At 43.9% G+C, this 26,548-nt stretch overlaps 2 protein-coding genes and 1 pseudogene across 2 annotated transcripts; 1 reads left to right on the top strand and 2 right to left on the bottom strand.

The window, feature by feature from the left end:
* Positions 1-253: 253 nt before the first annotated feature.
* On the top strand, positions 254-23,892 carry LOC139811452 (uncharacterized). The gene is given in 43 exon segments (XM_071775736.1): positions 254-412; positions 845-1,073; positions 1,374-1,489; positions 1,569-1,874; positions 2,056-2,190; positions 2,558-2,722; positions 8,381-8,512; positions 8,752-8,895; positions 9,121-9,238; positions 9,538-9,680; positions 9,750-9,975; positions 10,105-10,183; positions 10,315-10,450; positions 10,522-10,661; positions 10,802-11,155; positions 11,357-11,591; positions 11,661-11,898; positions 12,008-12,117; positions 12,199-12,444; positions 12,564-12,922; positions 12,995-13,124; positions 13,216-13,325; positions 13,410-13,662; positions 13,750-14,026; positions 14,220-15,408; positions 16,092-16,485; positions 17,110-17,180; positions 17,281-17,475; positions 18,357-18,461; positions 18,693-18,785; positions 18,892-19,245; positions 19,426-19,660; positions 19,726-19,960; positions 20,066-20,175; positions 20,257-20,502; positions 20,626-20,984; positions 21,057-21,186; positions 21,278-21,396; positions 21,486-21,735; positions 21,823-22,099; positions 22,295-22,563; positions 22,566-23,096; positions 23,099-23,892. Coding segments are annotated over 42 exon segments (9,795 nt in total). The 5' UTR covers positions 254-412; positions 845-967; the 3' UTR covers positions 23,474-23,892.
* On the bottom strand, positions 15,783-17,974 carry LOC139811109 (probable tRNA (uracil-O(2)-)-methyltransferase; annotated as a pseudogene).
* Positions 23,847-26,314, bottom strand: LOC139811108 (probable tRNA (uracil-O(2)-)-methyltransferase). Its single transcript, XM_071775177.1, has 3 exons — positions 26,222-26,314; positions 25,080-26,138; positions 23,847-24,836 (listed from the first exon to the last, which is right to left on the bottom strand). Exons 2-3 carry the CDS (start codon positions 26,037-26,039, stop codon positions 23,958-23,960), a joined length of 1,839 nt encoding a protein of 612 aa, XP_071631278.1. The 5' UTR covers positions 26,040-26,138; positions 26,222-26,314; the 3' UTR covers positions 23,847-23,957.
* Between the last annotated feature and the right edge of the window lie 234 nt (positions 26,315-26,548).

Genomic DNA, 26,548 nt, shown 5'->3' with positions numbered 1-26,548 from the left:
GCGGACGCCGCGCCGTGAATGCGACGAACCGGTGATCATCGGCACGGCGCGGCGCGCATCCTCGCTAAAGCAAACGCGTGGGCGGAGGAATGGGCACGTTCAGCAGACCAAGCCGCTCAGTAGCAGTCGAACATGATTGGCTCTTACTTTTAGAACCAACCAATCAACGTAGAGTGTTGATAAGACGAACTCAACAGTTGTGTCTGCTGAACGCGGCCAATGAGAGGGGAAAGGAGAGAACAGCGAGAAAACAACATATGGAGGCGTTTGTGTGAGGTAGACGAGAGCAGCAGAGAGGCCAGAGAGCAGACGAGAAGTTCGGGGCGTCAAATATCCGCCGCGGGAGACAAACAGATCGGGACAGCTCGGTCACGTCGAACTGGGGACACGCTAGATCCTAACTCGATACGCGGTATGTATGTATGACATACATAGTTGAAACGATAACACTGCGCGTTCTGGATGTATAGGTTAGATTTGCACAGAGATTATGGTCTAATTGTCTTTATAAGCATTGACACACTTAAATGATGCATTGAGCGTGTTAACAGTGAGAACTGTAACCTGTGTTACATTACGTTTAGATCTAATTATCGTTATAATCATTAATTTGTCAATGATACGTTGTACGACAGTAAGAACTGTAGCCTGGAACTGTAGTGGTACATTTCAACTTGCGTCAGATTAACTTTAAGAGATCTAATTTTCGTTGTAATCATTAATTTATTAATAACACAGTTATGCGACAGTAGGAACCGCAGTCTAGAACTAATATTTAGACCTCTACTAGGTTATGTTAAGTTCTAATTATTGTAATCATTGGTCCATTAATGTTGTGTTACAGAAAGATTTATTCTTGGACATTCGGACCTGGGCCTGCAGCAGGTTACATACGAGTAAGGCATTTGTAGAAGCCGTATTGCTTGTCTGACAACTGCTACTTGTCGTCGCATTAAAGTATGCCAGCATGTTGACGGAACAGAATGTGATTATGGAGCTGACCGATTCCAGTGATACAGTGCCGATTGGTTTTATCACTACGGACGATGGTCATACGCTGCTGGCAGTAGGCGGTAAGAGGATAAAACTGATGTATTACATAAAAACAATCTAAGCGTAATAATTAGAAGAGATTCAAAGTTGTGTACATAATTCTATAACTGCAATGCATATATTCTGTAGCTTTCTATACACAGTAATTAAAAAGTTTATCTACAATCTACATGTTTAGAATTTCACGTTGTTCACTAATGTACTAAGCTTATCAAAATTGTAATTTAAGTAAACATGCAAGTGAACAGAGAGATTATCTAATAAACATATATGTTTTGTTTATGCGAAATCGCTGAAGATTTGATTTTTTTTTTTTCCAGAACATGAGGACGGCACGCTGGAATTCATGGCAGCACCAATCGCTTTAATGCCACAAAATAACATGGTGTCCCCGGCATTGATAAAGACTGTGGATGGAAGTTTTATTTTACATCCGGTATGTGGATTTAATAGTATCTTGAAAACGTTGAGCAACATCGAGATTTGTTGGACACGACGCGCTTTTCTTCTTTCAGTCTGTTTTCCAATTGAATGTGGATGGTCTGTCGGGAACTGTGATGCCACAAACAAACCTACTGCCATTGATGCAACATTTTGAGGATGCATCTGCAGTCACGGAGCAATTGAAAGTACAGGATACAAATGAATGTGGAGTTACGGAATCTCTGTTACCTGTTAGAGATAATAGTAATGTGTTATCAGACAAAGAGCAATCAACAGTTGACAATCGTGCTAAAAACGAATCGACAACTGTATCCATGATACAGAACGCCTACAAGAGATCTCCAGGGAGACCGAAAAAGACTGGAGTAACTTCGCAAGTATGTAATATCATCGATTAACGTATCTATAACTTGAGGATATTTTTATCGTCTTGAGTTATTTAAAATAGATTTATATATTTTGCGTGTGATATATATTGGAATTATTTTATTTTATATTATACCATAGTTCTGAATTATTCTTATCACAAAATTGTATATTATTAATATTTTGTCATAGAATGCACAGTCCCTGAAGTGTGATATATGCAGGCAGGAATTTACTAAAAAAACATTGTACCGCAGACATATGGAAAATCACGCGGAAGAGAAACCGCATAGATGTCCCAAATGTCCAGCATCATTTAATATTCCAGTAAGTACTTTTCTTTTCTATCAAAGGGTTCCTTTAAAAGAATCTCATGATTATGTTCTGTCTTTAGAAAAAGAAAATATTTATCAAGTCACTATACTTATATATATATACGTTATTTTATCATTTTAATTAATTTTAATTAATATATATAGTATAGCAAAGATAATATCAGATAGAGAATATATAAAAACATATTTAGGGTTGCACAAAACGTATATCTAAATGATTTTTGTTGAATAAATCTGCTTGATCGCCGGCTAATCTCTTATTAGAATTAGATTAATAGTAGCAAGAGAAAGTTGCTTCTTGATATTGGATGCAATGAACGGATTCAGTCTAGTAACTTCACACAATGGTATCGTTACAGACAAATTTCACGCTTCATATGGCAACGCATAATACCGGCGACCCAAAATGTCCCGAATGCGGTAGGAAATATGCGAGAATGGCGAGTCTCAAGTCTCACATGTTGCTGCACGAAAAGGAGGAGAATCTCTTTTGCACGGAGTGCGAGGACGCCTTTTCGACGAAGGTAAGTCTGCAATTATTCGCTTTTTATTCCTTTGTACGTATAAACATAATTCATTTCTACATGTAAAATCACCAAGCAGCCGAAGATTCAATATTTCTGTGTACAATTTCGATAATGGTCACAAAAAAGACGGGTCTTGAAATATCAATCTGGTGATTTGAAACGGTCTGTATATACATAAGAGCTGTATCGCGCTAAGATTACCTTATCGATGCTCTGTCCTGCTAGCGCATTTCTGCTGATCGCGCAGACCGACCTACTGATAACATTCATCATTGCGAATACGATATACATAATTATTGCGGCTAAGGTCTAAAGTGCTGGCTGCATTGCCTCGTGCTCGTTCATTCGTTCCTCAATTGATCCACGTGCCCGAGTTGGCGTTCATAAACCTCAATTGATAACATACAAATTCTAATTACCTATTTAACACGCGCGAATCTATTCTTCGAAATGTACTTATCATTGTTTCACAGCGTCGGTTGTTTGAACGATCGGTAAGAACTATTTATTATCAACGAATAAGATTTAGACAACGAACAAGTTTGGTCCTGCTGATATAACGACTCGATATAAAACGGATGTTACTCCGTCTAATCAAGGGTCGATCTCGGTGACCCATAACGATTTATTATTGCTCGGCGCCAGCCAGCCAAAATCAAAACGATCGTAGAAAATAGGAACCCGCGATTCTCGCCGTATGTCGACCCGCGACCGACTGCAGTCAAAGAAATAAAGGAGATGATTTAATAATTCTCTTCAATGCTCTCGAAGATTAAGAGGACATTATCTCATAGCGTCTTCAAAGTATGCCACCAGCTGTAATCGGCCTTGCACACTTCGCAAGCATCAAAATGGTATTTAGCTGCTTCATCTCTGCTACATATTCATAACAGTATCTGTATAACAAGCACCATTAGCAATAATTTGCAGGGAACGGAATTAATGAATCATGCATTCGAGATAACGCGCGATGTCCTCGATCGAGCGTTTTAATTGATCGGCCAGCGAGAAGAAACGTGTGAGTTTTCTGTCAGAAGAAGACATCTTCGATATAACGTTGCGATCCCACACGTGCCCGAGTTTACGAAGACAATATTAAGAAAATAGGAATCGATCGGGATCATCGCCGATCGTCGCAGCGATCACGCGTGACCGTGATAGCAACGTGGGCCGTAAAACGTGGGCAAGTGGGCGGCGACGGCGGCTGTATTAATGGGGCGCGCACGAATTACGCAACCGAATCGTATGATCTCACACAGATCTCTCGCCGATTGCCCTCGCGTTTGGCTGCCGACACGCGCCGCACGTCCACGCACACGCGTGAACGCGCGTGTGAGGGCGAAATGTGGAACAGACTCCAGGAAACGTTGCATCGTCGTATCATCCGTCTCGGTCAGAGTATTTGAGTATACACAAATATTCATTTTAGGTACAAGAAGAGAGAATCGATGAGAAAATAGAGAAAATCGTGGATGTATTAAGATAGGATTGTAAGTTTGAGAATTTAGTTTATGTAAAGGAAGACCAAGGAGAGGAAGTGATATAAGCATCTTAATTTTAATCAAAAATTTAAAGAAAATCATTATAAATATGAAGAAACATATTTGAAGATGAAAAAGGCTAAGAAATATAAAAAATAATTACTTTTAGAAAAATGAGGAAAATTAAAGAAGATTGAGGCGAAGATACAGAGAAACAATCTCTGTGTTCATATAAAAATAGTGCGGATTTGAATTTCAAGCTAGATCTAATATAATTCATTTACTATGACACTTCTCGGATGAATCTCAAAGCAACTCGCGGGGAGAAAGGAGAACCGATAACGATGACGACGAATATGATTTCGACGACGACGTAAGCGACATTTACAGCCGCTTCGTCAGTGAGCAGCGGGTACTCGCGAAGCGTACACATGCACGCGCTTTCGTCATCCCGTTGCCGAACGCGTATCCCTTTTACGAAACGTGCGATTTTGTTGAAGTCAAGAGACTTCAAGAGCATATCACTGAGATTCGCCGCGAGAATTTATATGTTTATTTATCTGCAAGATGGCGTGGCCGCAAAACTATTTAACTTCTCCTTATTGGATTAATTAGTCAATGTGTTGCGCGATGCGTTGATTAAACAATGGTCATACATTCGAAAGTTACTTGCACGTATTTCGTTGGTGTTCTGCAACGTTGGAATTTACCACCGAAGGGATAAAGGACTTGAAAAATAAATGTGCAAGTAATTTACACGCGACCGGAACGAACTATTTCTTTGCAAGATCATTTGGCAATGGACACTCAATTTTGTATTTTGTAATATCTTGTCTTCTATCAAATATCGACGGGGAAGAACTTCTTCTCTTGAAAAACACAGCTTACGGTCGTTCCGGCAGTTTTTACACGCTCGTCCACGGATTCGTATATTTTTTCTGGCGTCGGACTTGAAACGTCTTCGCGGTGGTCCCTCGCCTTTCTCCGAAAACCTCGAAGATCGTAATAGAAATCGTGCAGATGGTGTCTCTTTTTAATACACGATGCGTGCGACACGTGAAACGAAATTTATATATTAAAGAAAAAAGGGAGAAAAATTCCGAGCATGAATAATTGACGTGCGTTTTTGTTGCTTAGGTGGAGTCGGTGCTCGATGCGTCTCGGATTGATAATCTACGGTGAACGTGCATCGATAGGGGATAACGAATACAAAACGAGTTCGCGAGGGAGGCAGAAGTGAACGGCGGAGAGGAAGGATCGTCGGGCGAAATAAAAGCGCCGATAATGCGACCGCCGTTGATAAGAAACGAACCGTTGAACTTTACCGGGAAGAGTGAGGATATATAGCCGGCCGTTCCGATGATAACTCGCTATTATTAGTAACATTAACCCTGAAAATCGCTTGACTCTCCGTCGGGATCGCTCGTCCGTCCTGCGAGCGATATTTAATCATCGCGATCGAATTGAGATTATAAAAACGATCCGGCGGTCGTCCCGCGTTGTGTCATACCTCGAAGGCATACGGAAGATCAAGTTTTCTTCGCGGAAGAAACTTAACGCCCGGAGCGACAGCGCGATCTTTCGCAAAGGCCCGTTTCGCGCTCGTGTTTACGCACGAAGCAATAATAATCCGACCGCGGCGTGACGCGCGTTGAAGAAGATGAAGACCAGAGGGAGGCGATCGGCGAAATCTACGACGGCGTGGGGAACGGTGGCGAGAAAGAGAGCGATTTAATACGGGGAAACCGATGACGCTTCCTCGAGACCGTATTTTAGGAACTCCGTCCCTTAAGAACGCACGCCGTCGAACTCTTCTTCTTCTTACTTCTTCAGTCTCGAGTCATTCGCGTCGCCCGCGCCCGCATGACATTTGACACGCCAATTGCCCGTCCGTCGCTGTGCAATGATTCGCGCTGCCCAGATCGTCCTCATCTCCGAATGACGAGGGAAGATGACGCTGGAAAGAAGCTACAAAGCTGATTCTTCGGTCCTTTGGCCCAGTGAAGTCCCTCCGACGCTGTAACGCGTTTTTACAAAAAGCTCTGCGTTCTCTTCGACATTAATTCCCATTCAGATAGAGTGTTGTTTTACACGACTGTACGAATCTACGAGTGTTTGATGACAAGAAGCGAAATATAGGAGAGTGGTTTAGCGAGGATGCGCTCTCCTCAAGGGTGGGCGGTGTATCGCCGGAGGTCGTTTCCTGAATCGCTACGTCCGACGTGATTAGATGTTCCGTGCGTTGGTGATTCAATGCGCTTCATTGTAAAGAGAATCGCTGCAACGAAATGTATCCGTCGATCCAATCTAGATTTTTCTTTCGGACGCTGCCAGCAAATGAGATAAAATCCAGGCTCACGAGGACGGAAGAGATATTCTTAATCTCACGCATTGCCCCACATTTTATTAGATTTTTTATTTCTCAATTAATGATTGTGAATGATTATTACGGCAAACCGTATAGTGCCCTATAGACTTATAGAATATATTTTGAAACGCTTTCGTTGTGAAACTTCAGTTTTTCATGTAAGGGTCGCAAAGGAAGAATCACTTGAAAGAACTTCTTTTTCTGTCATCTCATCTGGAATATTGCCAGTCTTAAAATTTTCGCCTATCATAAAATTTTAACAGACTTACGAGTTATGCCGTCTCAAGTTTACTTATGCAGATCGCCAGTGGCGTTTGTCGACAGTATTTGAGGAATCCGAGATGCGAGCGGCGGGCTTGTCGTTGATGAATCGAAATTTCGTCATCGCGAAGAAAGAAAAAAGACTGCTGCTGCTGCTGCTGGAACGGGAGGACGAAACTCGGAAGAGGGAAACGTGCGAGAGAGAAGAAGACGAAGAAACGGGAGGTCGATCAAGCGGAAGAAGAAGAGAAGTGCGATCCGTGGGCGGAAGGGAGAATAAGAAGAACGAGACGAAAGAAGATCGGACGTCTTTGGGAAGATCAAAAGGGCGAGAGGGGAGGTGACTGCCGCGGCTGGACCGCTAACAGTATGCGTGCCGGAAAAAGTGCAATGTCCTCCTTCGCAGACGCAATACCGAAGGCGATGCGCGGGATTAAAAGAGCACGGTAATCCCCACGACCTCGAGATCCGTCTTGAAACCGTCCCTGCCAGCTCTGGACGCTGCGAGAAGAAAAGAAAGAGAATTATATTACGTATGCAGCGCGAGATGAAATTCGCTGAAGAAAGATAAACGGGAAAGATATACAGAGATAGAGAAAAAGGAGAGACAAGATACGAAAAGAGAATTATTATATATTCTGATATGAAATTCTCCGAGAGAAGATAAGGAAGAAGAGCGTAGCGGAAGAAAGTATCGAGAGAGAGGGGAGGAAGAAAGAGAGAGTGGGATCCGAGTTCTTGCATTCGTTCGGCTGCCGCATCGCGAAATGCGACCACCATGTGGACATATAATGCAATAAAGCTCCACGTATAGTTAATCGCTCGACGAGTAGTCTGATCTCCAAGACGAGTAGTCTGATTTTCAATTTACTTCGCTCCTTCCTTTTCGGTTGTCTTTATCGCTATAGATGATGAAAAGTCGCTGCGGGCGACTTTGGAGTCTGGATTTATCGCCCGACGCGAGTCATTAGCGGAATTCTGTGTACACGCGGCATACGCGCGATTCAATTTACTATCGAAGACGCGATAGTAACAGTCAAATTTCGTGTTCAATGTTGTGTTCATTCTTTATCGGCGTTGATACTGCGAAAAAGGCGTTTCTTCGAAACGGCCGATCGGTATCCACGATAATTCGGTGGGTCACCGCGTTGTGTTCGTCCTACTTTTTGCTCCAAGCACTGCCATATAAGTACCCACTGCCCGCCGGCGCGTATTACTTTATGTTACACGACATAATCCGAGCCACGGTGCCGTCTTCCGATATGTCGTTCGCCGTAGACTGCCTGAATTTCGCGCTCCTCTTCATCTGCACGCGCGTGTTCCATCTCGCACTTGGTATCAGCGCTCAGTATTATAAGGTACATCAATCTCAGTAATCCTTAAAATTATTATACATAACAGCCGCAAGGATGCTCGGAGATGTGTACTTTATGGAGAATTAAATAGATGAAATAGCTTTCGCACGCGAATTATATGAAATAGATGATATAAAATAATTGACAATTATTTCTAACATCTAAATTATTTTTACGTGTATTGTAACAGGCTCAATTGGACGCGCATTTAAAACTTCACGGAGAGAAGTGGGCGAGCGAGGATGTGCGAAAGTGCAAATTATGCAACAAACAGTTCGTCCAGCCCGCACTCTACCGAATGCACATTCGCGAGCATTACAGGGTAAATAGGAAGAATTTATTAAGTAATTTATCAAATTTACTTACTGTTACATTTGATAAGTGGATCAATAACACTATCAATGTTCTGTTAGGCTCTTTACCTTTTTTTTTCCTTTTGCATAAAACTGTAGCTTCTCTCTTCGCTTCATCCTATTTTTTCCTTGGGAGCGCTTTTACGTTTCTAATAAACAGATCGCGTCTGTGACCGGGAGTCTTATCGCGTTTATTATTTCTCTACAGCTACAGACGAAGATAGTAAAGCAAACTAAGAGGGGAACGAAACATAAAACAATGTACAAATGCACCATATGCTTGAAGAGTTTCCAAAAACCGAGCCAACTGATGCGACATATCAGAGTACACACCGGAGAAAAGCCCTTCGAGGTAAACGTTTTATGAAAGAGACTCGATGGCTGCGTTCTGCCGATACTCCGCTAGCCTAGCAATCGTGAGCAGTCGCTCGTTTCCTTTCCTTTGACCCAATGGATTAAAAGGAGAGGAAACGAGCGACTGCTCACGATTGCTAGGCTAGCGGAGTATCGGCAGAACGCAGCCATTAATGATAATACCTTGAACAATAGTTTCATATATATACTTTTTCTTATGCAGTGTACCATGTGCAACAAGAAGTTCACGCAAAGGAATTCGTTGCAAATCCATACGTGGCAACACACGGGCATTCGGCCGCATGCCTGCAGCCTCTGTAACGCCAAGTTTAGTCAAAAAGGTTTGGGAGAATTCATAATTAACATTAATATACCAAATGTCTCTGAACTGATAATACAAACGAAGAGAAAATGAGTTAAGCCTAAGGAAGTGCGAATATGTTATTAATCTTCACAATAATCCTTCCTGAAACACAAGGAAAGAGTCTTCTAGAAAAAAATTTTGCATTTTTGTATTTTTTTTCACAGAAATAATATTTTTTTGGTCATAAGTATCATCAGTTCGGAAACATCTGTTCGTAATGTGCTGGAAATTATACGAATCTTAAATCGCTACGAGTTTTACTGTCTAATTTTCCAGGGAATCTAAAGGCGCATATACTCAGGGTACACAATGCGCCAGAAGGTGAGCCCACGTACGCCTGTTCCTATTGCTCCTGCATCTTTAAGAAGCTGGGCAGTTTAAATGGACACATAAAGCGAATGCATTCCGTTTCTTTGGAGGTAAGTGCAATACTTTATTACACAGAATGATAGAATGATTGGGATTATAAACGTTGCGCTTGTTTATAGGAATCTGTCGCCAAGTCCTCGGAGGCTAATTCCAATATCTCGTCGGAAGCTGACATGCGCGCGACCGTCGACAGCGTCATATCGCAATTGGCATCTTTGGAATCCGTCGTGAACAATACCGCAGATTCCACGAGAACCGCGACGCTAAGTGCGGAAGAGAATGATATCCTGCAACAAGCATTGAAAAACAGCGGCTTGCCGAACAAAAACGAAGGCACTTCGAAAGGTAATTGTTTTATTCGCCATTCATTAAGTGATAAACATCTGAATATGAATATAAAATATTCTATAAATGTAATTTTCTATAAGTGTTGTTACTTCGAATGATATAAATACCTAATTCCTTTGCTCGCAGAAACCGCGGAACCGAAGAAAACGGATTCGCCAACGTCGTATGTCACGCTGTTGGATAGAACCGCTGATGGTACTTCGAGGTAATAATTTTCACTCTACGGAGAACGTAAAATCGTGATGAAAAGTAGATCGGCAAATAAAAAAATTGTATATGATGACGGAATAGATGAAATTTTATATTTGTGTAATAAGCAACTATCTACATTCGCAGGAAGTATCTCACTATAAAACAGCGCTGCGTAGGAAACGTACGGTGGTATGCATGTTCGTTCTGCCCGAAAGAATTCAAAAAACCGTCGGACTTGATACGTCACTTGCGCGTACACACCCAAGAGAAGCCCTTCAAGGTAATTAAAATTTTATTTCATTCGAAAATACGGATCGCGATGTTTCATCTGACTTATTTCGCAACTTTCAGTGTATGTATTGCGTGCGTTCCTTTGCGCTAAAGTCGACAATGATAGCGCACGAGCGGACTCACACCGGATTGAAGAAATACGCCTGCGATTCCTGCGACAAAACCTTCGCGTGTCATAGCAGCCTTACCTCTCACACGAGGCAAGTTTCAACGTTTCTTATATAATTTAATTTATCATTTTGCATATGCATCTATTTTTCCCTTTCTTGGTTTTTTTTGCACAAGACATAACAAGACCAATCCAAATGTTTATTAATAAAAATCATTTTTCTCATCTCAGATTACACACGAAACCGCACAAGTGCAACATATGCGACAAGTCATTTAGCGCGAGCATCATCCTAAAAAATCACACGAAGAGTCACGCACGGGAGAAGCCCAAGATATCGCCGGAAGCGGAGAGCCTAGTGCCGCAAGTGGTACTGCAAGAACCGCTCGTCATCAGCGATGCCGATAATAAAATCAGCGTGGTGCAGGTGCAGTCGAAACAGAAACAATTGTACGAAAGTGTCAGTGTGGCCAGGCCGCACGAGTGTTGGGTCTGTCACGCAGCGTTCAGAAAAGTCAGCCACTTGAAACAACATTATCGCAGGCACACTGGCGAGCGTCCTTACAAGTGCTCCAAGTGCGACAGGTTCGAGATCTGACGTTTCTGTAGTCTAATATCAAATTGATAAAAAAATCTCTTTAGTATAAGAACCATATGTATATACACACCGTGTATATACACACACACAAAAAAAGAAATTTTTCGATCAATCTATTTGCATAATTTAACTTTTAATATATCTTACATTGCGTATCGATCTGAATGCTTACATTTCTTGGTTTGCAGGAGATTTACAACGAACAGCGTTCTGAAATCTCACCTGCATACGCACGACGACGCGAGGCCGTACAGTTGTTCGATGTGCGACACGAAATTCTCGACGCAGAGCAGCATGAAGAGGCACTTAGTCACGCATAGCAATAAAAGACCATACATGTGTCCGTACTGCCAAAAGACGTTTAAGACAAACGTCAATTGCCGGAAGCACATAAAAAGTCACAAGCACGAGCTGGCGCAACGGGTTGGTATATTTAACGTATGTTGTAGGTAGAAAGTATTAGAATTATTAAAATCTCATACGCATGAACAGCAATTAGAGGAACAAAAGACGCAGAATCAGAAGGAGCCGCAGCCTCTGAGCGAGGATAAAGGAGCTACCTCAGCATTACCGGGGAGCATCACTCTCGCCGAAGATATGGAGGTGTCGTTTCAACCGCAAATGGCGCCAGATTTTACACAGGCTTTCTCCGATCAGTTTCAAAGTCTCAGTGCGGAGAAAGAGAAATCCTTTTTACTCCCGGACAACGCAACGTCGTCGATAGTGAATCGTATGTTTTCCACAAGATATAAATTACATGCAAAATTTTACAGAAAAATAAATTAAGCATGCCGGAAGAAATCAACGAGAATTAAATCTATTTATATATATGATTCCAGAAAATTTATCTGTCGACACAACTAATTTAGGAACGTCGCAAACGTTACACGCCGATGAAACCGGTACTATCACGTTACCTAATTACTCAGGGGATCAAACTCTCACGCCGGTAATTCCAATATTCATAAAAGATTTATAAATGTGTTGTAATATAAAGAGTGATGAGTGAGACGTTTGGAAAATTTTGTAGGAAAGCATACGAGAGATCGAAGAGACTCTGAATCAGCAACTGTTTAATATCGACATGAATCTCGGGCTGGGAGCAAACAATCTACCAAGGCAGATGGACGAGGCGAACACGAGTTCTCTCAACAATTCCAGAGAACAACCGGTGCTCAATATTATATATGAGCAAAACAAGAATCTGGAATCATCGAGCAATACCATATTCATGTCACAATTCGATTCGTTTGATATGAACCAAATTACATTGCAGGTGAATGCATTTTCTGTGAGCGATATGGTTTTAGAGCCTATGCGTATCGACACAAAAGTATCTCAATAAAATATTAACATTTTATAATCATGAAATGATATTAATAATCGATTTTCCAGACGGATAACGATATGGACATCGATCTAAATCCGCCCAATTCCACGAGTATGTCCAGTATTTTGCCCAGATCCATGGGAAACAACCAGAAAGAGGAACAACGAGCTGCTCCAGTTACCACCAACAGCAATGTAGACGCTTCTCAAATTACGAGAAACACTCATCTGGTGGTAATAAGTCCTAAGGAGAATTGCTCGGAATTGGTGAGACTCTCACAAGTGTCCCCATCGAAGTACTCGAAAGTCATCGCGAAGGCAGACACCACAAATGGATCGGAGATACAAGGCACAAGTGAACATGAAAAAACAATGCAAAAAAGCAGTACTGTGTCATGCGAGAATGAAAAAAATTCTTTGTTTATGTAAGTTATTTTAATTTGTATGTGTAAAACCGTTTTACTATCAAATAATTAAGAGACATGCGCTGCTTGTAGGAAGAATTTCCAGAGCACAATACAGTCGGAGACGCTTGTTTCTTCTGGCATGGACAGTTCGGTGGGGTGTAACACTTTGCTGCAGTGCCACATGTGCGGCGATCGAGGTTTCACGACAGAGAGATTGAAGGTACGAGAAACATATCCTAGATATTCGTACATTGCAATTACTTTCTAAGTCATGCAATAAAATAATCATGCAATTAACATAATTATTACAGGAACACCTGAAAACTCATCGCGGTGCCAAAGAGTTTGAGTGTTCGGAATGTTCCCAACGATTCTGTACAAATGGCGGTCTCAGCAGGCATATGAAGATGCACACAAAGCAGTAAATGATTTAATTGACATAACGAAAGATGTCTCAAACACGTCTCAATAAAAAATCATAATTTTTTTTTTTGCTTTTTCACAGGCGGTGGAGATGCACGACCTGCCAGAAGACACTGGGCAGCAAACAGCAATTGAAATTTCACAATAAAATGCATACCGAGTCTTGGAATGTTTCATCCACGGAACCGGACAGTTCTCAGAAAGATCTTACTTCCTCGAACCCCGGCCTATCGGGGATAATAACAACGCTGTATATGCGAGATCCGAACCCGTCGGTTTCCGAGAAGGTTTTGATGGCCGCAGTCGCCGAGAGAAAAAGCATTGACCGCGTTGATGTAAGTACATACAATATTTGCACTAGTTCGCACAAAGTCTTGCATCGGCCAAGTGACTTATCATTGTAACGTCATCTGATCATTCAGGAGAATGCGGAGAAAAAAGAGACGAGGGAATACATTAATAAGTGCAAGTACTGTCCGAAAACTTTCCGTAAACCGAGCGATCTCATCAGGCACATTCGCACGCATACGGGCGAACGACCGTACAAGTGCGATCACTGCAACAAGAGCTTCGCAGTCAAGTGCACGTTGGATGCGCATATGAAGGTTCACACGGGAAAGAAGACGTTCTGCTGCCACGTCTGTAGCAGCATGTTCGCTACGAAGGGCAGTTTGAAGGTCCACATGCGATTGCATACGGGTGAGAGTGATTCCTTGAATAATGAGTTATTTTATATCACAATTTAGCGAAAATAATTACAAGGAGGATTAATTCTTGCTGTTTGAATATCTCGTTCATCTATAACTTTTAAATTAGAGCTATGTGTGCTGAATATGAGAATTTTGCTTGAAGAAAAACGATAATTCATAACGACACGCTTTAAATCTTCTAGGTTCGAAACCATTCAAATGTTCCGTGTGCGATCTACGATTCCGCACTTCGGGACACAAGAAGGTACACATGCGGAAACACGCGAGGGACTTTATGTCCCTTATGGGCGGCACGAAGCGCAAGTCGAAGCATTCGAAGATCGCTGCGGTGGCAGAAGCGGCGGCCAGCCTCGAAAAAGTCTGCAATAGTTCTCTGGACAATGCGTCGACGACAATGACGACGACCCCTGCCATGATCAACGAGACTGCGTTATCGCAGAATCTGGATTATCCCGCGTTGGAACAGACAGTGAATCTCGGTACTACGGTTCATCTGCCGAATCAAATTGCGTTTGACCACGCCGACGCGACGACGGCGACGATTCTCAACAACAATTCTATGCTGTCCGTGAACGAGAACAACGAGCTGGTGGCGAATCTGCAGTTCCTGCTGGCGAACGGTCTCGTTACCATTCAAACGGACGACATCCTGCTGACGCAGCCGGCGACAAACGGTTCCGATACCACCGGCGTCGGAGTGCCAACTAATGTGATCGAGTTAGTCAATCCGGATCCTTTCCAGGAAGCTTGCGACCTGGGTAACGCTGATCACATGCTGATAACCAACCAAGTGTTGACGGAGACGACAACTGCGGACACGAGCAACGCGACAGTTACTCAGATGAACAATTGTATGCCCCCTGTATCCGTACAGATGCAGACTCAAGACACCGGCGCTGGGGTATCTGAAGTGAGGACGAGCGATCGAACGATGACGATGGCAACGACGATGCCGGCAACGGCGACGACGACGGTGAAGGCTTCGACGCAGCCTTCAAGGAAGGAGTGCGACGTGTGCGGCAAAACGTTCATGAAGCCGTATCAAATGGAACGGCACAAGCGTATTCACACGGGGGAACGGCCGTACAAGTGCGAGCAATGCGGCAAGTCGTTCGCGCAGAAGTTTACGTTGCAGCTACACCAGAACCATCACACCGGTGATCGGCCGTACTCCTGCCCGCACTGCAAGCATTTATTCACGCAAAAGTGCAACCTGCAGACGCATCTGAGACGCGTCCACCAGCTGGTCATGCTCGACGTCAAGAAGCTAAAGAGTGGCCAGCAGATGTTGGGCGCGCTTCTACAGGACAATCAAGGCAGCGATACCAAGCTACTAAACCTGGACGACATACTGGTGGTAGATTTTCTCAAGTAAACGTTTTCTAAAAAGTTTCAAGAAGTCTCTTCGAGAAAATCAATCTTGTGATCCGAGCAAACTGCTCGTAGGTGTGTAATACAATGTACTAATTACAAATGTGCCACAAATGAGTTCACAGACGATTAAATACTACGCTTCCAAATAGTGAACAGATCTGAAGAGAAAAGAGATTTCGAATGTTAATTATAATGATCAAAGCTGTGATGTGTTTTGCGTATCGCTAATGCTGTAACAATATGCTGGAGATGTAATTTAATACCATTCGTTTAGTCTACTATTATATTTTGTATCGCTGAGCCACATGTCGTGAAATTGTCGCCTGAAAGAATTTCTTTTTTTTATTTTAGCAGTTTGTCACACAACAACCGACATTTATCTTCTTTTATTTAAAATAAAATGCACCATTACATACACGTTTGACTTAGATAATTACATATAAAACTTCGCAACGTAGAACAACAAACAACAAAGGGAACTCAGTGCTGGAAGTCGCAATCGATCTCGAGAGCGGGACACCCATCGGGGTGGTTTTTGTAAAACCAGCAAGGTTTCACCTTCCTCAAAGTTTCGCGAGCATTCCTTCTCCTTCTCTTCCTCTTGTCAACGGTACCGGGAATCCTAAACTGCACCTTTCCCTGAGCGACGCAAAAAATGTGACTGTGATTCTTCAATAAAGTTTCCAGCCGCCGCACTCGTTTCGCAGCTGTTGCAGCATCCCGGGCGCGATCAGCTTCGCCACCTCGCCGATGCCGATCTGCCCGCCGGCGTTCCACGTTTCACCGGGTCTCCGTTCCAACGGTATCCGGCGAGCCGCGCGAAGGAGATGCACCACGACCACGTTGACTATCTCGAGGATCCGCGTTCGTTCCGTCGAGTCCCTCGGTTTGAAGCTCGCGGACCACAGATCGCCGTTCTCCGCCTCGATCTTCACGTCATCCACTCGGGATCTTGCGTTTATGATCCTCTGGATACCGGCGTCCAGCGCCGCGATATTCTCCTTTGCGCAAGTCCTCTTCCATCGTACGAAACAAGTCTGCTTGGTCGACGGGATTCGCAGCCTGTCCACTGATGTGAGAAAGTCGCAACCCTCGCATACGCTTCTAACGTAGCACATGTACTCCGAGTACTGGCTCTCGGCGGCGTTGCACCGCCGATACTTGCTACCGTCGAATTCGTAGGCGCAGCACGGCAACAGGAAAAACCGGCACTCGTAGGAGCTACGCGCGGCAATCACGGGAATCCACGGGGTGAGCTCGTCCGAGTGATTCCCTATGATCCAGTCCACACCGGGGAAGACCATGTCCGAGGCTGGAACGATCGTGCCGACCTATAACAATGCCATATGATTATTAAAATAAAACAAAAGTATAATACTTACACGATAAAATGAGTATTGGCGTTAAATGTTATGTCAATCCATAAATTTTTTGTGTTTATCGATTAATATAGATGAAGTAAAAAGATTACTCATAAAATTACAATAAATTTATTAATGAAGGAGCAATACAGGGTAATTATGGACTGACGTAATATCCGAGTTCATTCAAGTAGATGAAGCGAATTTTTTCACACACTTGTAAACGAGTGCTCTCCGGGAACAGATTCCAGATCTTCCTCCTGCGCAGATCGATTCCCGTCCCTCTGTGACCTTCGCTGGACAAGATGTAATGTAAACGAGAAGATCGTTTCCGCAGCCGAGATCGACGAACGACTGCAATTCCTGCGTCCCCTTCTCCAGCCTCTCCTTCTCCCAGAGCAATAACAGGTAAGTAAGTCGCGATCGCGACATTCTCGTAGACGAATTTCGCCGGGTCCGTGTTCTCCGTCCATATCCTCACCATTTCCGTGCCGTACTTCTCTTTCAGCCGATTGTACAGCAAGGTGTACTTCTCGACGGAGACGAGACTGAGGGAGCTGATCCTCGGACCGGCGCGCGCTGTCGTTCTCGCTGTCCATCCATCTCAACAGCCGCGGAAAGAATCGCAGCTTCTACCGCGACCATCGTCGTCCGTTTTACATACGTTTATACACGTAGAGACGTACTCGCGATGTTGTATCCTGTAGGCCGTATTCGGGCCCAAGAACTGTTTACCCGGGACAATCGGTTTGTGGAGACTGCCGAGACTGGTAACGCTCGCCTGCGCCGATCCTTTGTCGACAAACACGAATTCCAGCGTGGACGAGAATACCTGCGTGTTGCGAGGCAGCAGCTTTCTCACGTGCAGATACGTCTTGTCGCCCACCGCCTCGATCGGATCCGTACATTGAGCCGACTGACAGTATTCCGCGATACTCAAGACGTCCAATAAATATTTTACATCTCCCGTGGATGATTCGCCCTCAAAATCATCAGGTTTGATCTGCAGCTTCTCAACGTGTTTGAAAATATCCAGAACGTTGCAGTTGACTTCGACCGCTAATAGCTCTTGGGACGTCAGGATTCAACGGTTAACGACACGAGGGTTTTTCATTCAGATCCCGATGGCTTTCCAAAATTGTAAGTTGCTGCTTAGTGCTCTCACTAACGACCTCCTCAAAATTCATTTTTTCTATAATATCTAATACTACGTTGCCACGTCGCGTGTGTGAATAGTAGCGGTGAAAGTGCGTTGTGCGATTTTAGCTTTGTTTCTGGGTTTAAAGATTAGTATGTGGCAAGTATGGATAATGGAAAGATAGGGTGTAAGTAGGGGATGCGATGAGAATGAAGGGATAGTAGGATGCAAGTAGAGAAAAGTAGTATAGAAGTGTTTAGAGAACGTGGTAGGATGAGGTTATGTTGACGAGTCAGTTACGCGGTAAAGGTAATGTAAATAATGGGTTTAGTTGTTTAGGGTTTAAGAGATGGTTTTTCTAAAACATTTAAGAAAGTACAGACATAACGAAAAATGTCTCAAACACGTCTCAATAAAAAATCATGATTTTTTTTATTTTTTCACAGGCGGTGGAAATGCACGACCTGCCAGAAGACACTGGGCAGCAAACTGCAATTGAAATTTCACAATAAAATGCATACCGAGGGCCAATATCACAGTCTCCGATTAAAGTGATACCCCGATTAAACTCACTCTGCATCTCTTTTTAACTGTCCCCCTAGGAAGAGACGTAGAGTTGAGTTTAATCGGAGGATCACGTTAATCGGAGACTGTGATATCGGCCCCGAGTCTTGGAATGTTTCATCCACGGAACCGGACAGTTCTCAGAAAGATCTTACTTCCTCGAACCCTGGCCGAACCGTTTTACTATCAAATAATTAAGAGACATGCGCTGCTTGTAGGAAGAATTTCCAGAGCACAATACAGTCGGAGACGCTTGTTTCTTCTGGCATGAACAGCTCGGTAGGGTGTAACACTCTGCTGCAGTGCCACATGTGCGGCGATCGAGGTTTCACGACAGAGAGTTTGAAGGTACGAGAAACATTTCCTAGATATTTATTAATAGATGTTTATTAATAAAAATCATTTTTCTCATCTCAGATTACACACAAAACCGCACAAGTGCAACATATGCGACAAGTCATTTAGCGCGAGCACCATCCTAAAAAATCACATGAAGTGTCAGGCACGGGAGAAGCCCAAGATATCGCCGGAAGCGGAGAGCCTAGTGCCGCAAGTGGTACTGCCAGAACCGCTCGTCATCAGCGATGCCGATAATAAAATCAGCGTGGTGCAGGTGCAGTCGAAACAGAAACAATTGTACGAAGGTGTCAGTGTAGCCAGGCCGCACGAGTGTTGGGTCTGTCACGCAGCGTTCAAGAAAGTCAGCCACTTGAAGCAACATTATCGCAGGCACACTGGCGAGCGTCCTTACAAGTGCTCCAAGTGCGACAGGTTTGCGATCTGACGTTTCTGTAGTCTAATATCAAATTGATCAAAAAATCTCTTCAGTATAAGAACCATATACACACACAAAAAAAAAGAAATCTTTCGATTAATCTATTTGCGTAATTTAACTTTTAATATATCTTACGTTGCGTATCGATCAGAATGCTTACGTTTCTTGGTTTGCAGGTGGTTTACGTCGAACAGCGTTCTGAAATTTCACCTGCATACGCACGACGACGCGAGGCCGTACAGTTGTTCGATGTGCGACACGAAATTCTTGACGCGGGGCAGCATGAAGAGGCACTTAGTCACGCATAGCAATAAAAGATCGTACATGTGTCCGTACTGCCAAAAGACGTTTAAGACGAACGTCAGTTGCCGGAAGCACATAAAAAGTCACAAGCACGAGCTGGCGCAACAGGTTGGTATATTTAACGTATGTTGTAGAAAGTATTAGAAGTATTAAAATCTCATACGCACGAACAGCAATTAGAGGAACAAAAGACGCAGAATCAGAAGGAGCCGCAGCCTTTGAGCGAGGATAAAGGAGCTACCTCAGCATTACCGGGGAGCATCACTCTCGCCGAAGATATGAAGGTGTCGTTTCAACCGCAAATGGCGCCAGATACACAGGCCTTCTCCGATCAGTTCCAAAGTCTTAATGCGGAGGAAGAGAAATCCTTTTTACTCCCGGACAACGCAACGTCGTTGATAGTGAATCGTATGTTTTCTAAAAGATATAAATTACATGCAAAATTTTACAGAAAAATCAATTAAGCATGTAGAAATAAACGAGAATTAAATCTATTTATATATATGATTCCAGAAAATTTATATGTCGGCACAACTAATTTAGGAACATCGCAAACGCTACACGCCGATGAAACCGGTACTATCACGTTACCTAATTACTCAGGGGATCAAACTCTCACGCCGGTAATTCCAATATTCATAAGAGATTTGTAAATGTGTTGTAATATAAAAAGTGATGAGTAAGACGTTCGGAAAATTTTGTAGGAAATCAAACGAGAGATCGAAGAGACTCTGAATCAGCAACTGTTTAATATCGACATGAATCTCGGGCTGGGAGCAAACAATCTACCAAGGCAGATGGACGAGGCGAACACGAGTTCTCTCAACAATTCCAAAGAACAACCGGTGCTCAATATTATATATGAGCAAAACAAGAATCTGGAATCATCGAGCAATACCATATTCATGTCACAATTCGAATCGTTTGATATGAACCAAATTAAATTGCAGGTAAATGCATTTTCTATGTAAAAGCGATATGGTTTTAGAACCTACGCTTAGGCTCGATACAAAAGTATCTCAATAAAATATTAATATTCTATAATCATGAAATGATAATAATCGATTTTCCAGACGGATAACGATATGGACATCGATCTAAATCCGACCAACTCCACGAGTATGTCCAGTATTTTGCCCAGATCCATGGGAAACAACCAGCAAGAGGAACAACGGGCTGCTCCAGTTACCACAAACAGCAATGTAGACGCTTCTCAAATTACGAGAAACACTCATCTGGTGGTAATAAGTCCTAAGGAGAATTGTTCGGAATTGGTGAGACTCTCGCAAGTGTCCCCGTCGAAGTACTCGAAAGTCATCGCAAAGGCCGACACCACAAATGGATCGGAGATACAAGGCACAAGTGAACATGAAAAAACAATGCAAAAAAGCAGTACTGTGTCACGCGAGAATGAAAAAAATTCTTTGTTTATGTAAGTTATTTTTATTCGTAGGTGTAAAACCGTTTTACTATCAAATAATTAAGAGACGTGCGCTGCTTGTAGGAAGAATTTCCAGAGCACAGTACAGTCGGAGACGCTTGTTTCTTCTGACATGAACAGCTCGGTAGGGTGTGACACTCTGCTGCAGTGCCACATGTGCGACGATCGAGGTTTCACGACAGAGAGATTGAAGGTACGAGAAACATTTCCTAGATATTCGTACATTGCAATTACTTTCTAAGTCATGCAATAAAATAATCATGCAATTAACATAATTATTTCAGGAACACCTGAAAACTCATAATCGCGGTGCCAAAGAGTTTGAGTGTTCGGAATGTTCCCAACGATTCTATACAAATGGCGGTCTCAACAGGCATGTGAAGAAGCTGAAGCACACGAAGCAGTAAATTATTTAATTGACATAACGAAAGATGTCTCAAAAACAGTCTCAATAAAAAATCATAATTTTTTTTTTTTTTTACTTTTTCACAGGCGGTGGAGATGCGCGACCTGCCAGAAGACACTGGGCAGCAAACAGCAATTGAAATTTCACAATAAAATGCATACCGAATCTTGGAATGTTTCATCCACGGAACCGGACGGTTCTGAAAAAGATCTTGCTTCCTCGAACCCCGGCCTATCGGGGATAATAACAACGCTGTATACCCGAGATCCGAACCCGGTTTCCGAGAAGGTTTTGATGGAAACCGTCGCCGAGAGAAAAAGCATTGACCGCGTTGATGTAAGTACATACAATATTTGCACTGGTTCGCACAAAGTCTTGCATCGGCAAAGTGACTCATCATTGTAACGTCATCTGATCATTCAGGAGAATGCGGAGAAAAAAGAGACGAGGGAATACACTAATAAGTGCAAGTACTGTCCGAAAACTTTCGGTAAACCGAGCGATCTCGTCAGGCACATTCGCACGCATACGGGCGAACGACCGTACAAATGCGATCACTGCAACAAGAGCTTCGCAGTCAAGTGCACTTTGGAAACGCATATGAAGGTTCACACGGGAAAGAAGACGTTCTGCTGCCACGTCTGCAACAGCATGCTCGCTACGAAGGGCAGTTTGAAGGTCCACATGCGATTGCATACGGGTGAGAGTGATTCCTTGAATAATGAATTATTTTATATGTCACAATTTACCGAAAATAATTACAAGGAGGATCAATTCTTGCTGTTCGAATATCTCGTTCATCTATAACTTTTAAATTAGAGCTATGTGTGTTGAATATGAGAATCGTGCTCGAAGAAAAACGATAATTCATAACGACACGCTTTAAATCTTTTAGGTTCGAAACCATTCCAGTGTCCCGTGTGCGATCTACGATTCCGCACTTCGGGTCACAAGAAGGTACACTTGCTGAAACACGCGAGGCAATTTATGTCCCTTTTGGGCGGCACGCCGAAGCGCAAGCCGAAGCGTTCGAAGATCGCTGCGGTGGAAGAAGCGGCGGCCAGTCTCGAAAAAGTCGACAATAGTTCTCTGGACAATGCGTCGACGACAATGACGACGACCCCTGCCATGATCAACGAGACCGCGTCATCGCAGAATCTGGATTATCCCGCGTCGTAACAGATAGTGAATCTTGCTACTACTTACAGTTCATCTGCCGAATCAAATCGCGTTCGACCGCGACGACGGCGACGATTCTCAACAACAATTCTATGCTGTCCGTGAACGAGAACAACGAGCTGGTGGCGAATCTGCAGTTCCTGCTGGCGAACGGTCTCGTTACCATTCAAACGGACGACACCCTGCTGACGCAGCCGGCGACAAACGGTTTCGATACCACCGGCGCCGGAGTGCCAATCAATGTGATCGAGTTAGTCAATCCGGATTCTTTCCAGGAAGCTTGCGACCTGGGTAACGTTGATCACATGGTGATAACCAACCAAGTGTTGACGGAGACGACAACTGCGGACACGAGCAACGCGACAGTTACTCAGATGAATAATTGTATGCCCCCTGTATCCGTACAGATACAGACTCGAGACACCAGCGCCGGGGTATCTGAAGTGAGGACGAGCGATCGAACGATGACGATGGCAACGACGACGGTGAAGGCTTCGACGCAGGAGTCAAGGCTTCAAGGAAGGAGTGCGACGTGTGTGGCAAAACTTTCATGAAGCAGTATCAGATGGAACGGCACAAGCGTATTCACACGGGGGAACGGCCGTACAAGTGCGAGCAATGCGGCAAGTCGTTCGCGCAGAAGTTTACGTTGCAGCTACACCAGAAGCATCACACCGATGATCGGCCGTACTCCTGCCCGCACTGCAAGCATTTATTCACGCAAAAGTGCAACCTGCAGACGCATCTGAGACGCGTCCACCAGCTGGTCATGCTCGACGTCAAGAAACTAAAGAGTGGCCAGCAGATGTTGGGCGCGCTTCTACAGGACAATCAAGGCGGCGATACCAAGCTACTAAACCCGGACGACATACTGGTGGTAGATTTTCTCAAGTAAACGTCTTCTAAAAAGTTTCAAGTGTCTTCGAGAAAATCAATCTTGTGATTCGAGCAAATCGCTCGTAGGTGTGTAATACGACGTACTAATTACAAATGTGCCGCAAATGAGTTCATCGACGATTAAATACTACGCTTCCAAATAGTGAACAGATGTGAAGGGAAAAGAGATTTCGTACGTTAATCGTTAACTATAATGATAAAAGCTGTGATGTGTTTTGCGTATCGCTAATGCTGTAACAATATGCTCGAGATATAATTTAATACCGTTCGTTTAGTCGACTATTATTATGTTTTGTATCGCTGAGCCACATGTCGTGAAATTGTTGCATGAGAGAATTTCTTTTTTTATTTTAGCAGTTTGACACACAACCGACATTTATCTTCTTTTATTTAAAATAAAACGCACCGTGTTACGTACACGTTTGACTTAGATAAGTACATATAAAATTTCGCAACGTAGAACAACAAACAACAAAGGGAACTCAGTGCTGGAAGTCGCAATCGATCTCGAGAGCGGGACACCCATCGGGGTGGTTTTTGTAAAACCAGCAAGGTTTCACCTTCCTCAAAGGTTCGCGAGCATTCCTTCTCCTTCTCTTCCTCTTGTCAACGGTGCCGGGAATCCTAAACTGCACCTTTCCCTGAGCGACGCAAAAGATGTGACTGTGATTCTTCAATAAAGTTTGCAGCCCGCCGCACTCGTTTCGCAGCTGTTGCAGCATCCCGGGCGCGATCAGCTTCGCCACTTCGCCAATGCCGATCTGCCCGCCGGCGTTCCACGTTTCACCGGGTCTCCGTTCCAACGGTATCCGGCGAGCCGCGCGGAGGAGATGCGCCACGACCACGTTGACTATCTCGAGGATCAGCTCTTTGTCCAGCTGCGTGCAATTTCGCGTTCGTTCCGTCGGGTCCCTCGGTTTGAAGCTCGCGGACCACAGATCGCCGTTCTCCGCCTCGGTCTTTACGTCATCCACTCGGGATCTTGCGTTTATGATCCTCTGGATATCGGCGTCCAGCGCCGCGATATTCTCCTTTGCGCAAGTCCTCTTCCATCCGACGAAACAAGTCCGCTTGGTCGACGGGATTCGCAGCCTGTCCACTGATGTGAGAAAGCCGCAACCCTCGCATACGCTTCTAACGTAGCACATGTACTCCGAGTACTGGCTCTCGGCGGCGTTGCACCGCCGATACTTGCTACCGTCGAATTCGTAGGCGCAGCACGGCAACAGGAAAAACCGGCATTCGTAGGAGCTACGCGCGGCAATCACGGGAATCCACGGGGTGAGCTCGTCCGAGTGATTACCTATGATCCAGTCCACGCCGGGGAAGACCGTGTCCGAGGATGGAACGATCGTGCCGACCTACAATGTCATATGATTATTAAAATAAAACAAAAGTATACTTACACGATAAATGAGTATTGGCGTTAAATGTTATGTCAATCCATAAATTTTTTGTGTTTATCGATTAATATAGATGAAGTAAAAAGATTACTCATAAAATTACAATAAATTATTAATGAAGGAGCAATACAGGATAATTATGGACTGACGTAATATCCGAGTTCATTCAAGATGAACAGTTGTAGCGATTTTTTCACGCACTTGTAAACGAGTGCTCTCCGGGAACATATCCCAGATCTTCCTCCTGCGCAGATCGATTCCTGTCCCCCTGTGACCTTCGCTGGACAAGATGTAAACGAGAAGACCGTTTCCGCAGCCGAGATCGACGAACGACTGCAATTCCTGCGTCCCCTTCTCCAGCCTCTCCTTCTCCCAGAGTAATAACAGGTAAGTCGCGATCGCGACATCCTCGTAGACGAATTTCGCCGGGTCCGTGTTCTCCGGCCATATCCTCACCATTTCCGTGCCGTATTTCTCTTTCAGTTGATTGTACAGCAAGGTGTACTTCTCGACGGAGACCAGACTGAGGGAGTTGATCCTCGGACCGGCGCTGTCGTTCTCGCTGTCCATCCATCTCAACAGCCGTGGAAAGAACTTGGATTTCAGCCAATCGCAGCTTCTACCGTGACCATCGTCGTCCGTTTTACATACGTTTATACACGTAGAGACGTACTCGCGATGTTGTATCCTGTAGGCCGTATTCGGGCCCAGGGACTGTTTACCCGGAACAATCGGTTTGTGGAGACTGGTAACGCTCGCCGATCCTTTGTCGACAAACACGAATTCCAGCGTGGACGAGAATACCTGCGTGTTGCGAGGCAGCAGCTTTCTCACGTGCAGATACGTCTTGTCGCCCACCGCCTCGATCGGATCCGTACATTGAACCGATTGACAGTATTCCGCGATACTCAAGACGTCCAATAAATATTTTACATCTCCCGTGGATGATTCGCTCTCAAAATCATCAGGTTTCACCTGCAGCTTCTCAATGTGTTTGAAAATATCCAGAACGTCGCGGTTGACTTGGACTGCTAATAGCTCTTGGGACGCCAGGATTCGACGGTTAACCACATGAGGGTTTCTCATCCAGATCCCGATGGCTTTCCAAAACTGTGAATTGCTGCTGTTAGTGCTCTCACTAACGACCTCCTCAAAATTCATTTTTTCTATCTAGGTAATACTAATTTGCCACGTGTGCTTCTTGTAGATCACAACTTGTGTTTATCATTTGGGCGTTGGGGTACTGCCTGGCTGGTTGTACTGGCGAATGTAAAGAAAAAGACACGAGTTATTTCGCTAATTCGAATATTAAATTTAATGTAGGTAGATAGCGAGAGGAGTACCTTTTGTATCACCCACTTAGCGTCTAGCAGTGCCTGTTCCATTATTTGCTGCACGCGTTCCTCATCGGATTCCGAGGCGTGCTGCTTGAAACTCTGGGAAAAAACAATGCCTCCAATAACAAAAGCTTACTTCATTAATAGAGGATTCGTCGCAAGAGGCATACTTTTCTCGTGAAAATTATAATAGATGATAGCTTATCGTTAGTTAGGGACATTGATATTTAACAGATCCGTTTTTGATTAGGCGTCAAGCAGAGGTTACCGTAATCAGAAAATCATTCCGCGCTTACTTGTTTGACCGAGTGTTTGTAATATTGCTGCGTGTGT

The sequence above is a fragment of the Temnothorax longispinosus genome, chromosome 4 (genome assembly GCF_030848805.1).
Source record: "Temnothorax longispinosus isolate EJ_2023e chromosome 4, Tlon_JGU_v1, whole genome shotgun sequence".
Classification (NCBI taxonomy): domain Eukaryota; kingdom Metazoa; phylum Arthropoda; class Insecta; order Hymenoptera; family Formicidae; genus Temnothorax; species Temnothorax longispinosus.
The sequence above is the reverse complement of the archived record's forward strand: the minus strand, read 5'-3'. Positions and strand labels throughout refer to the sequence as shown.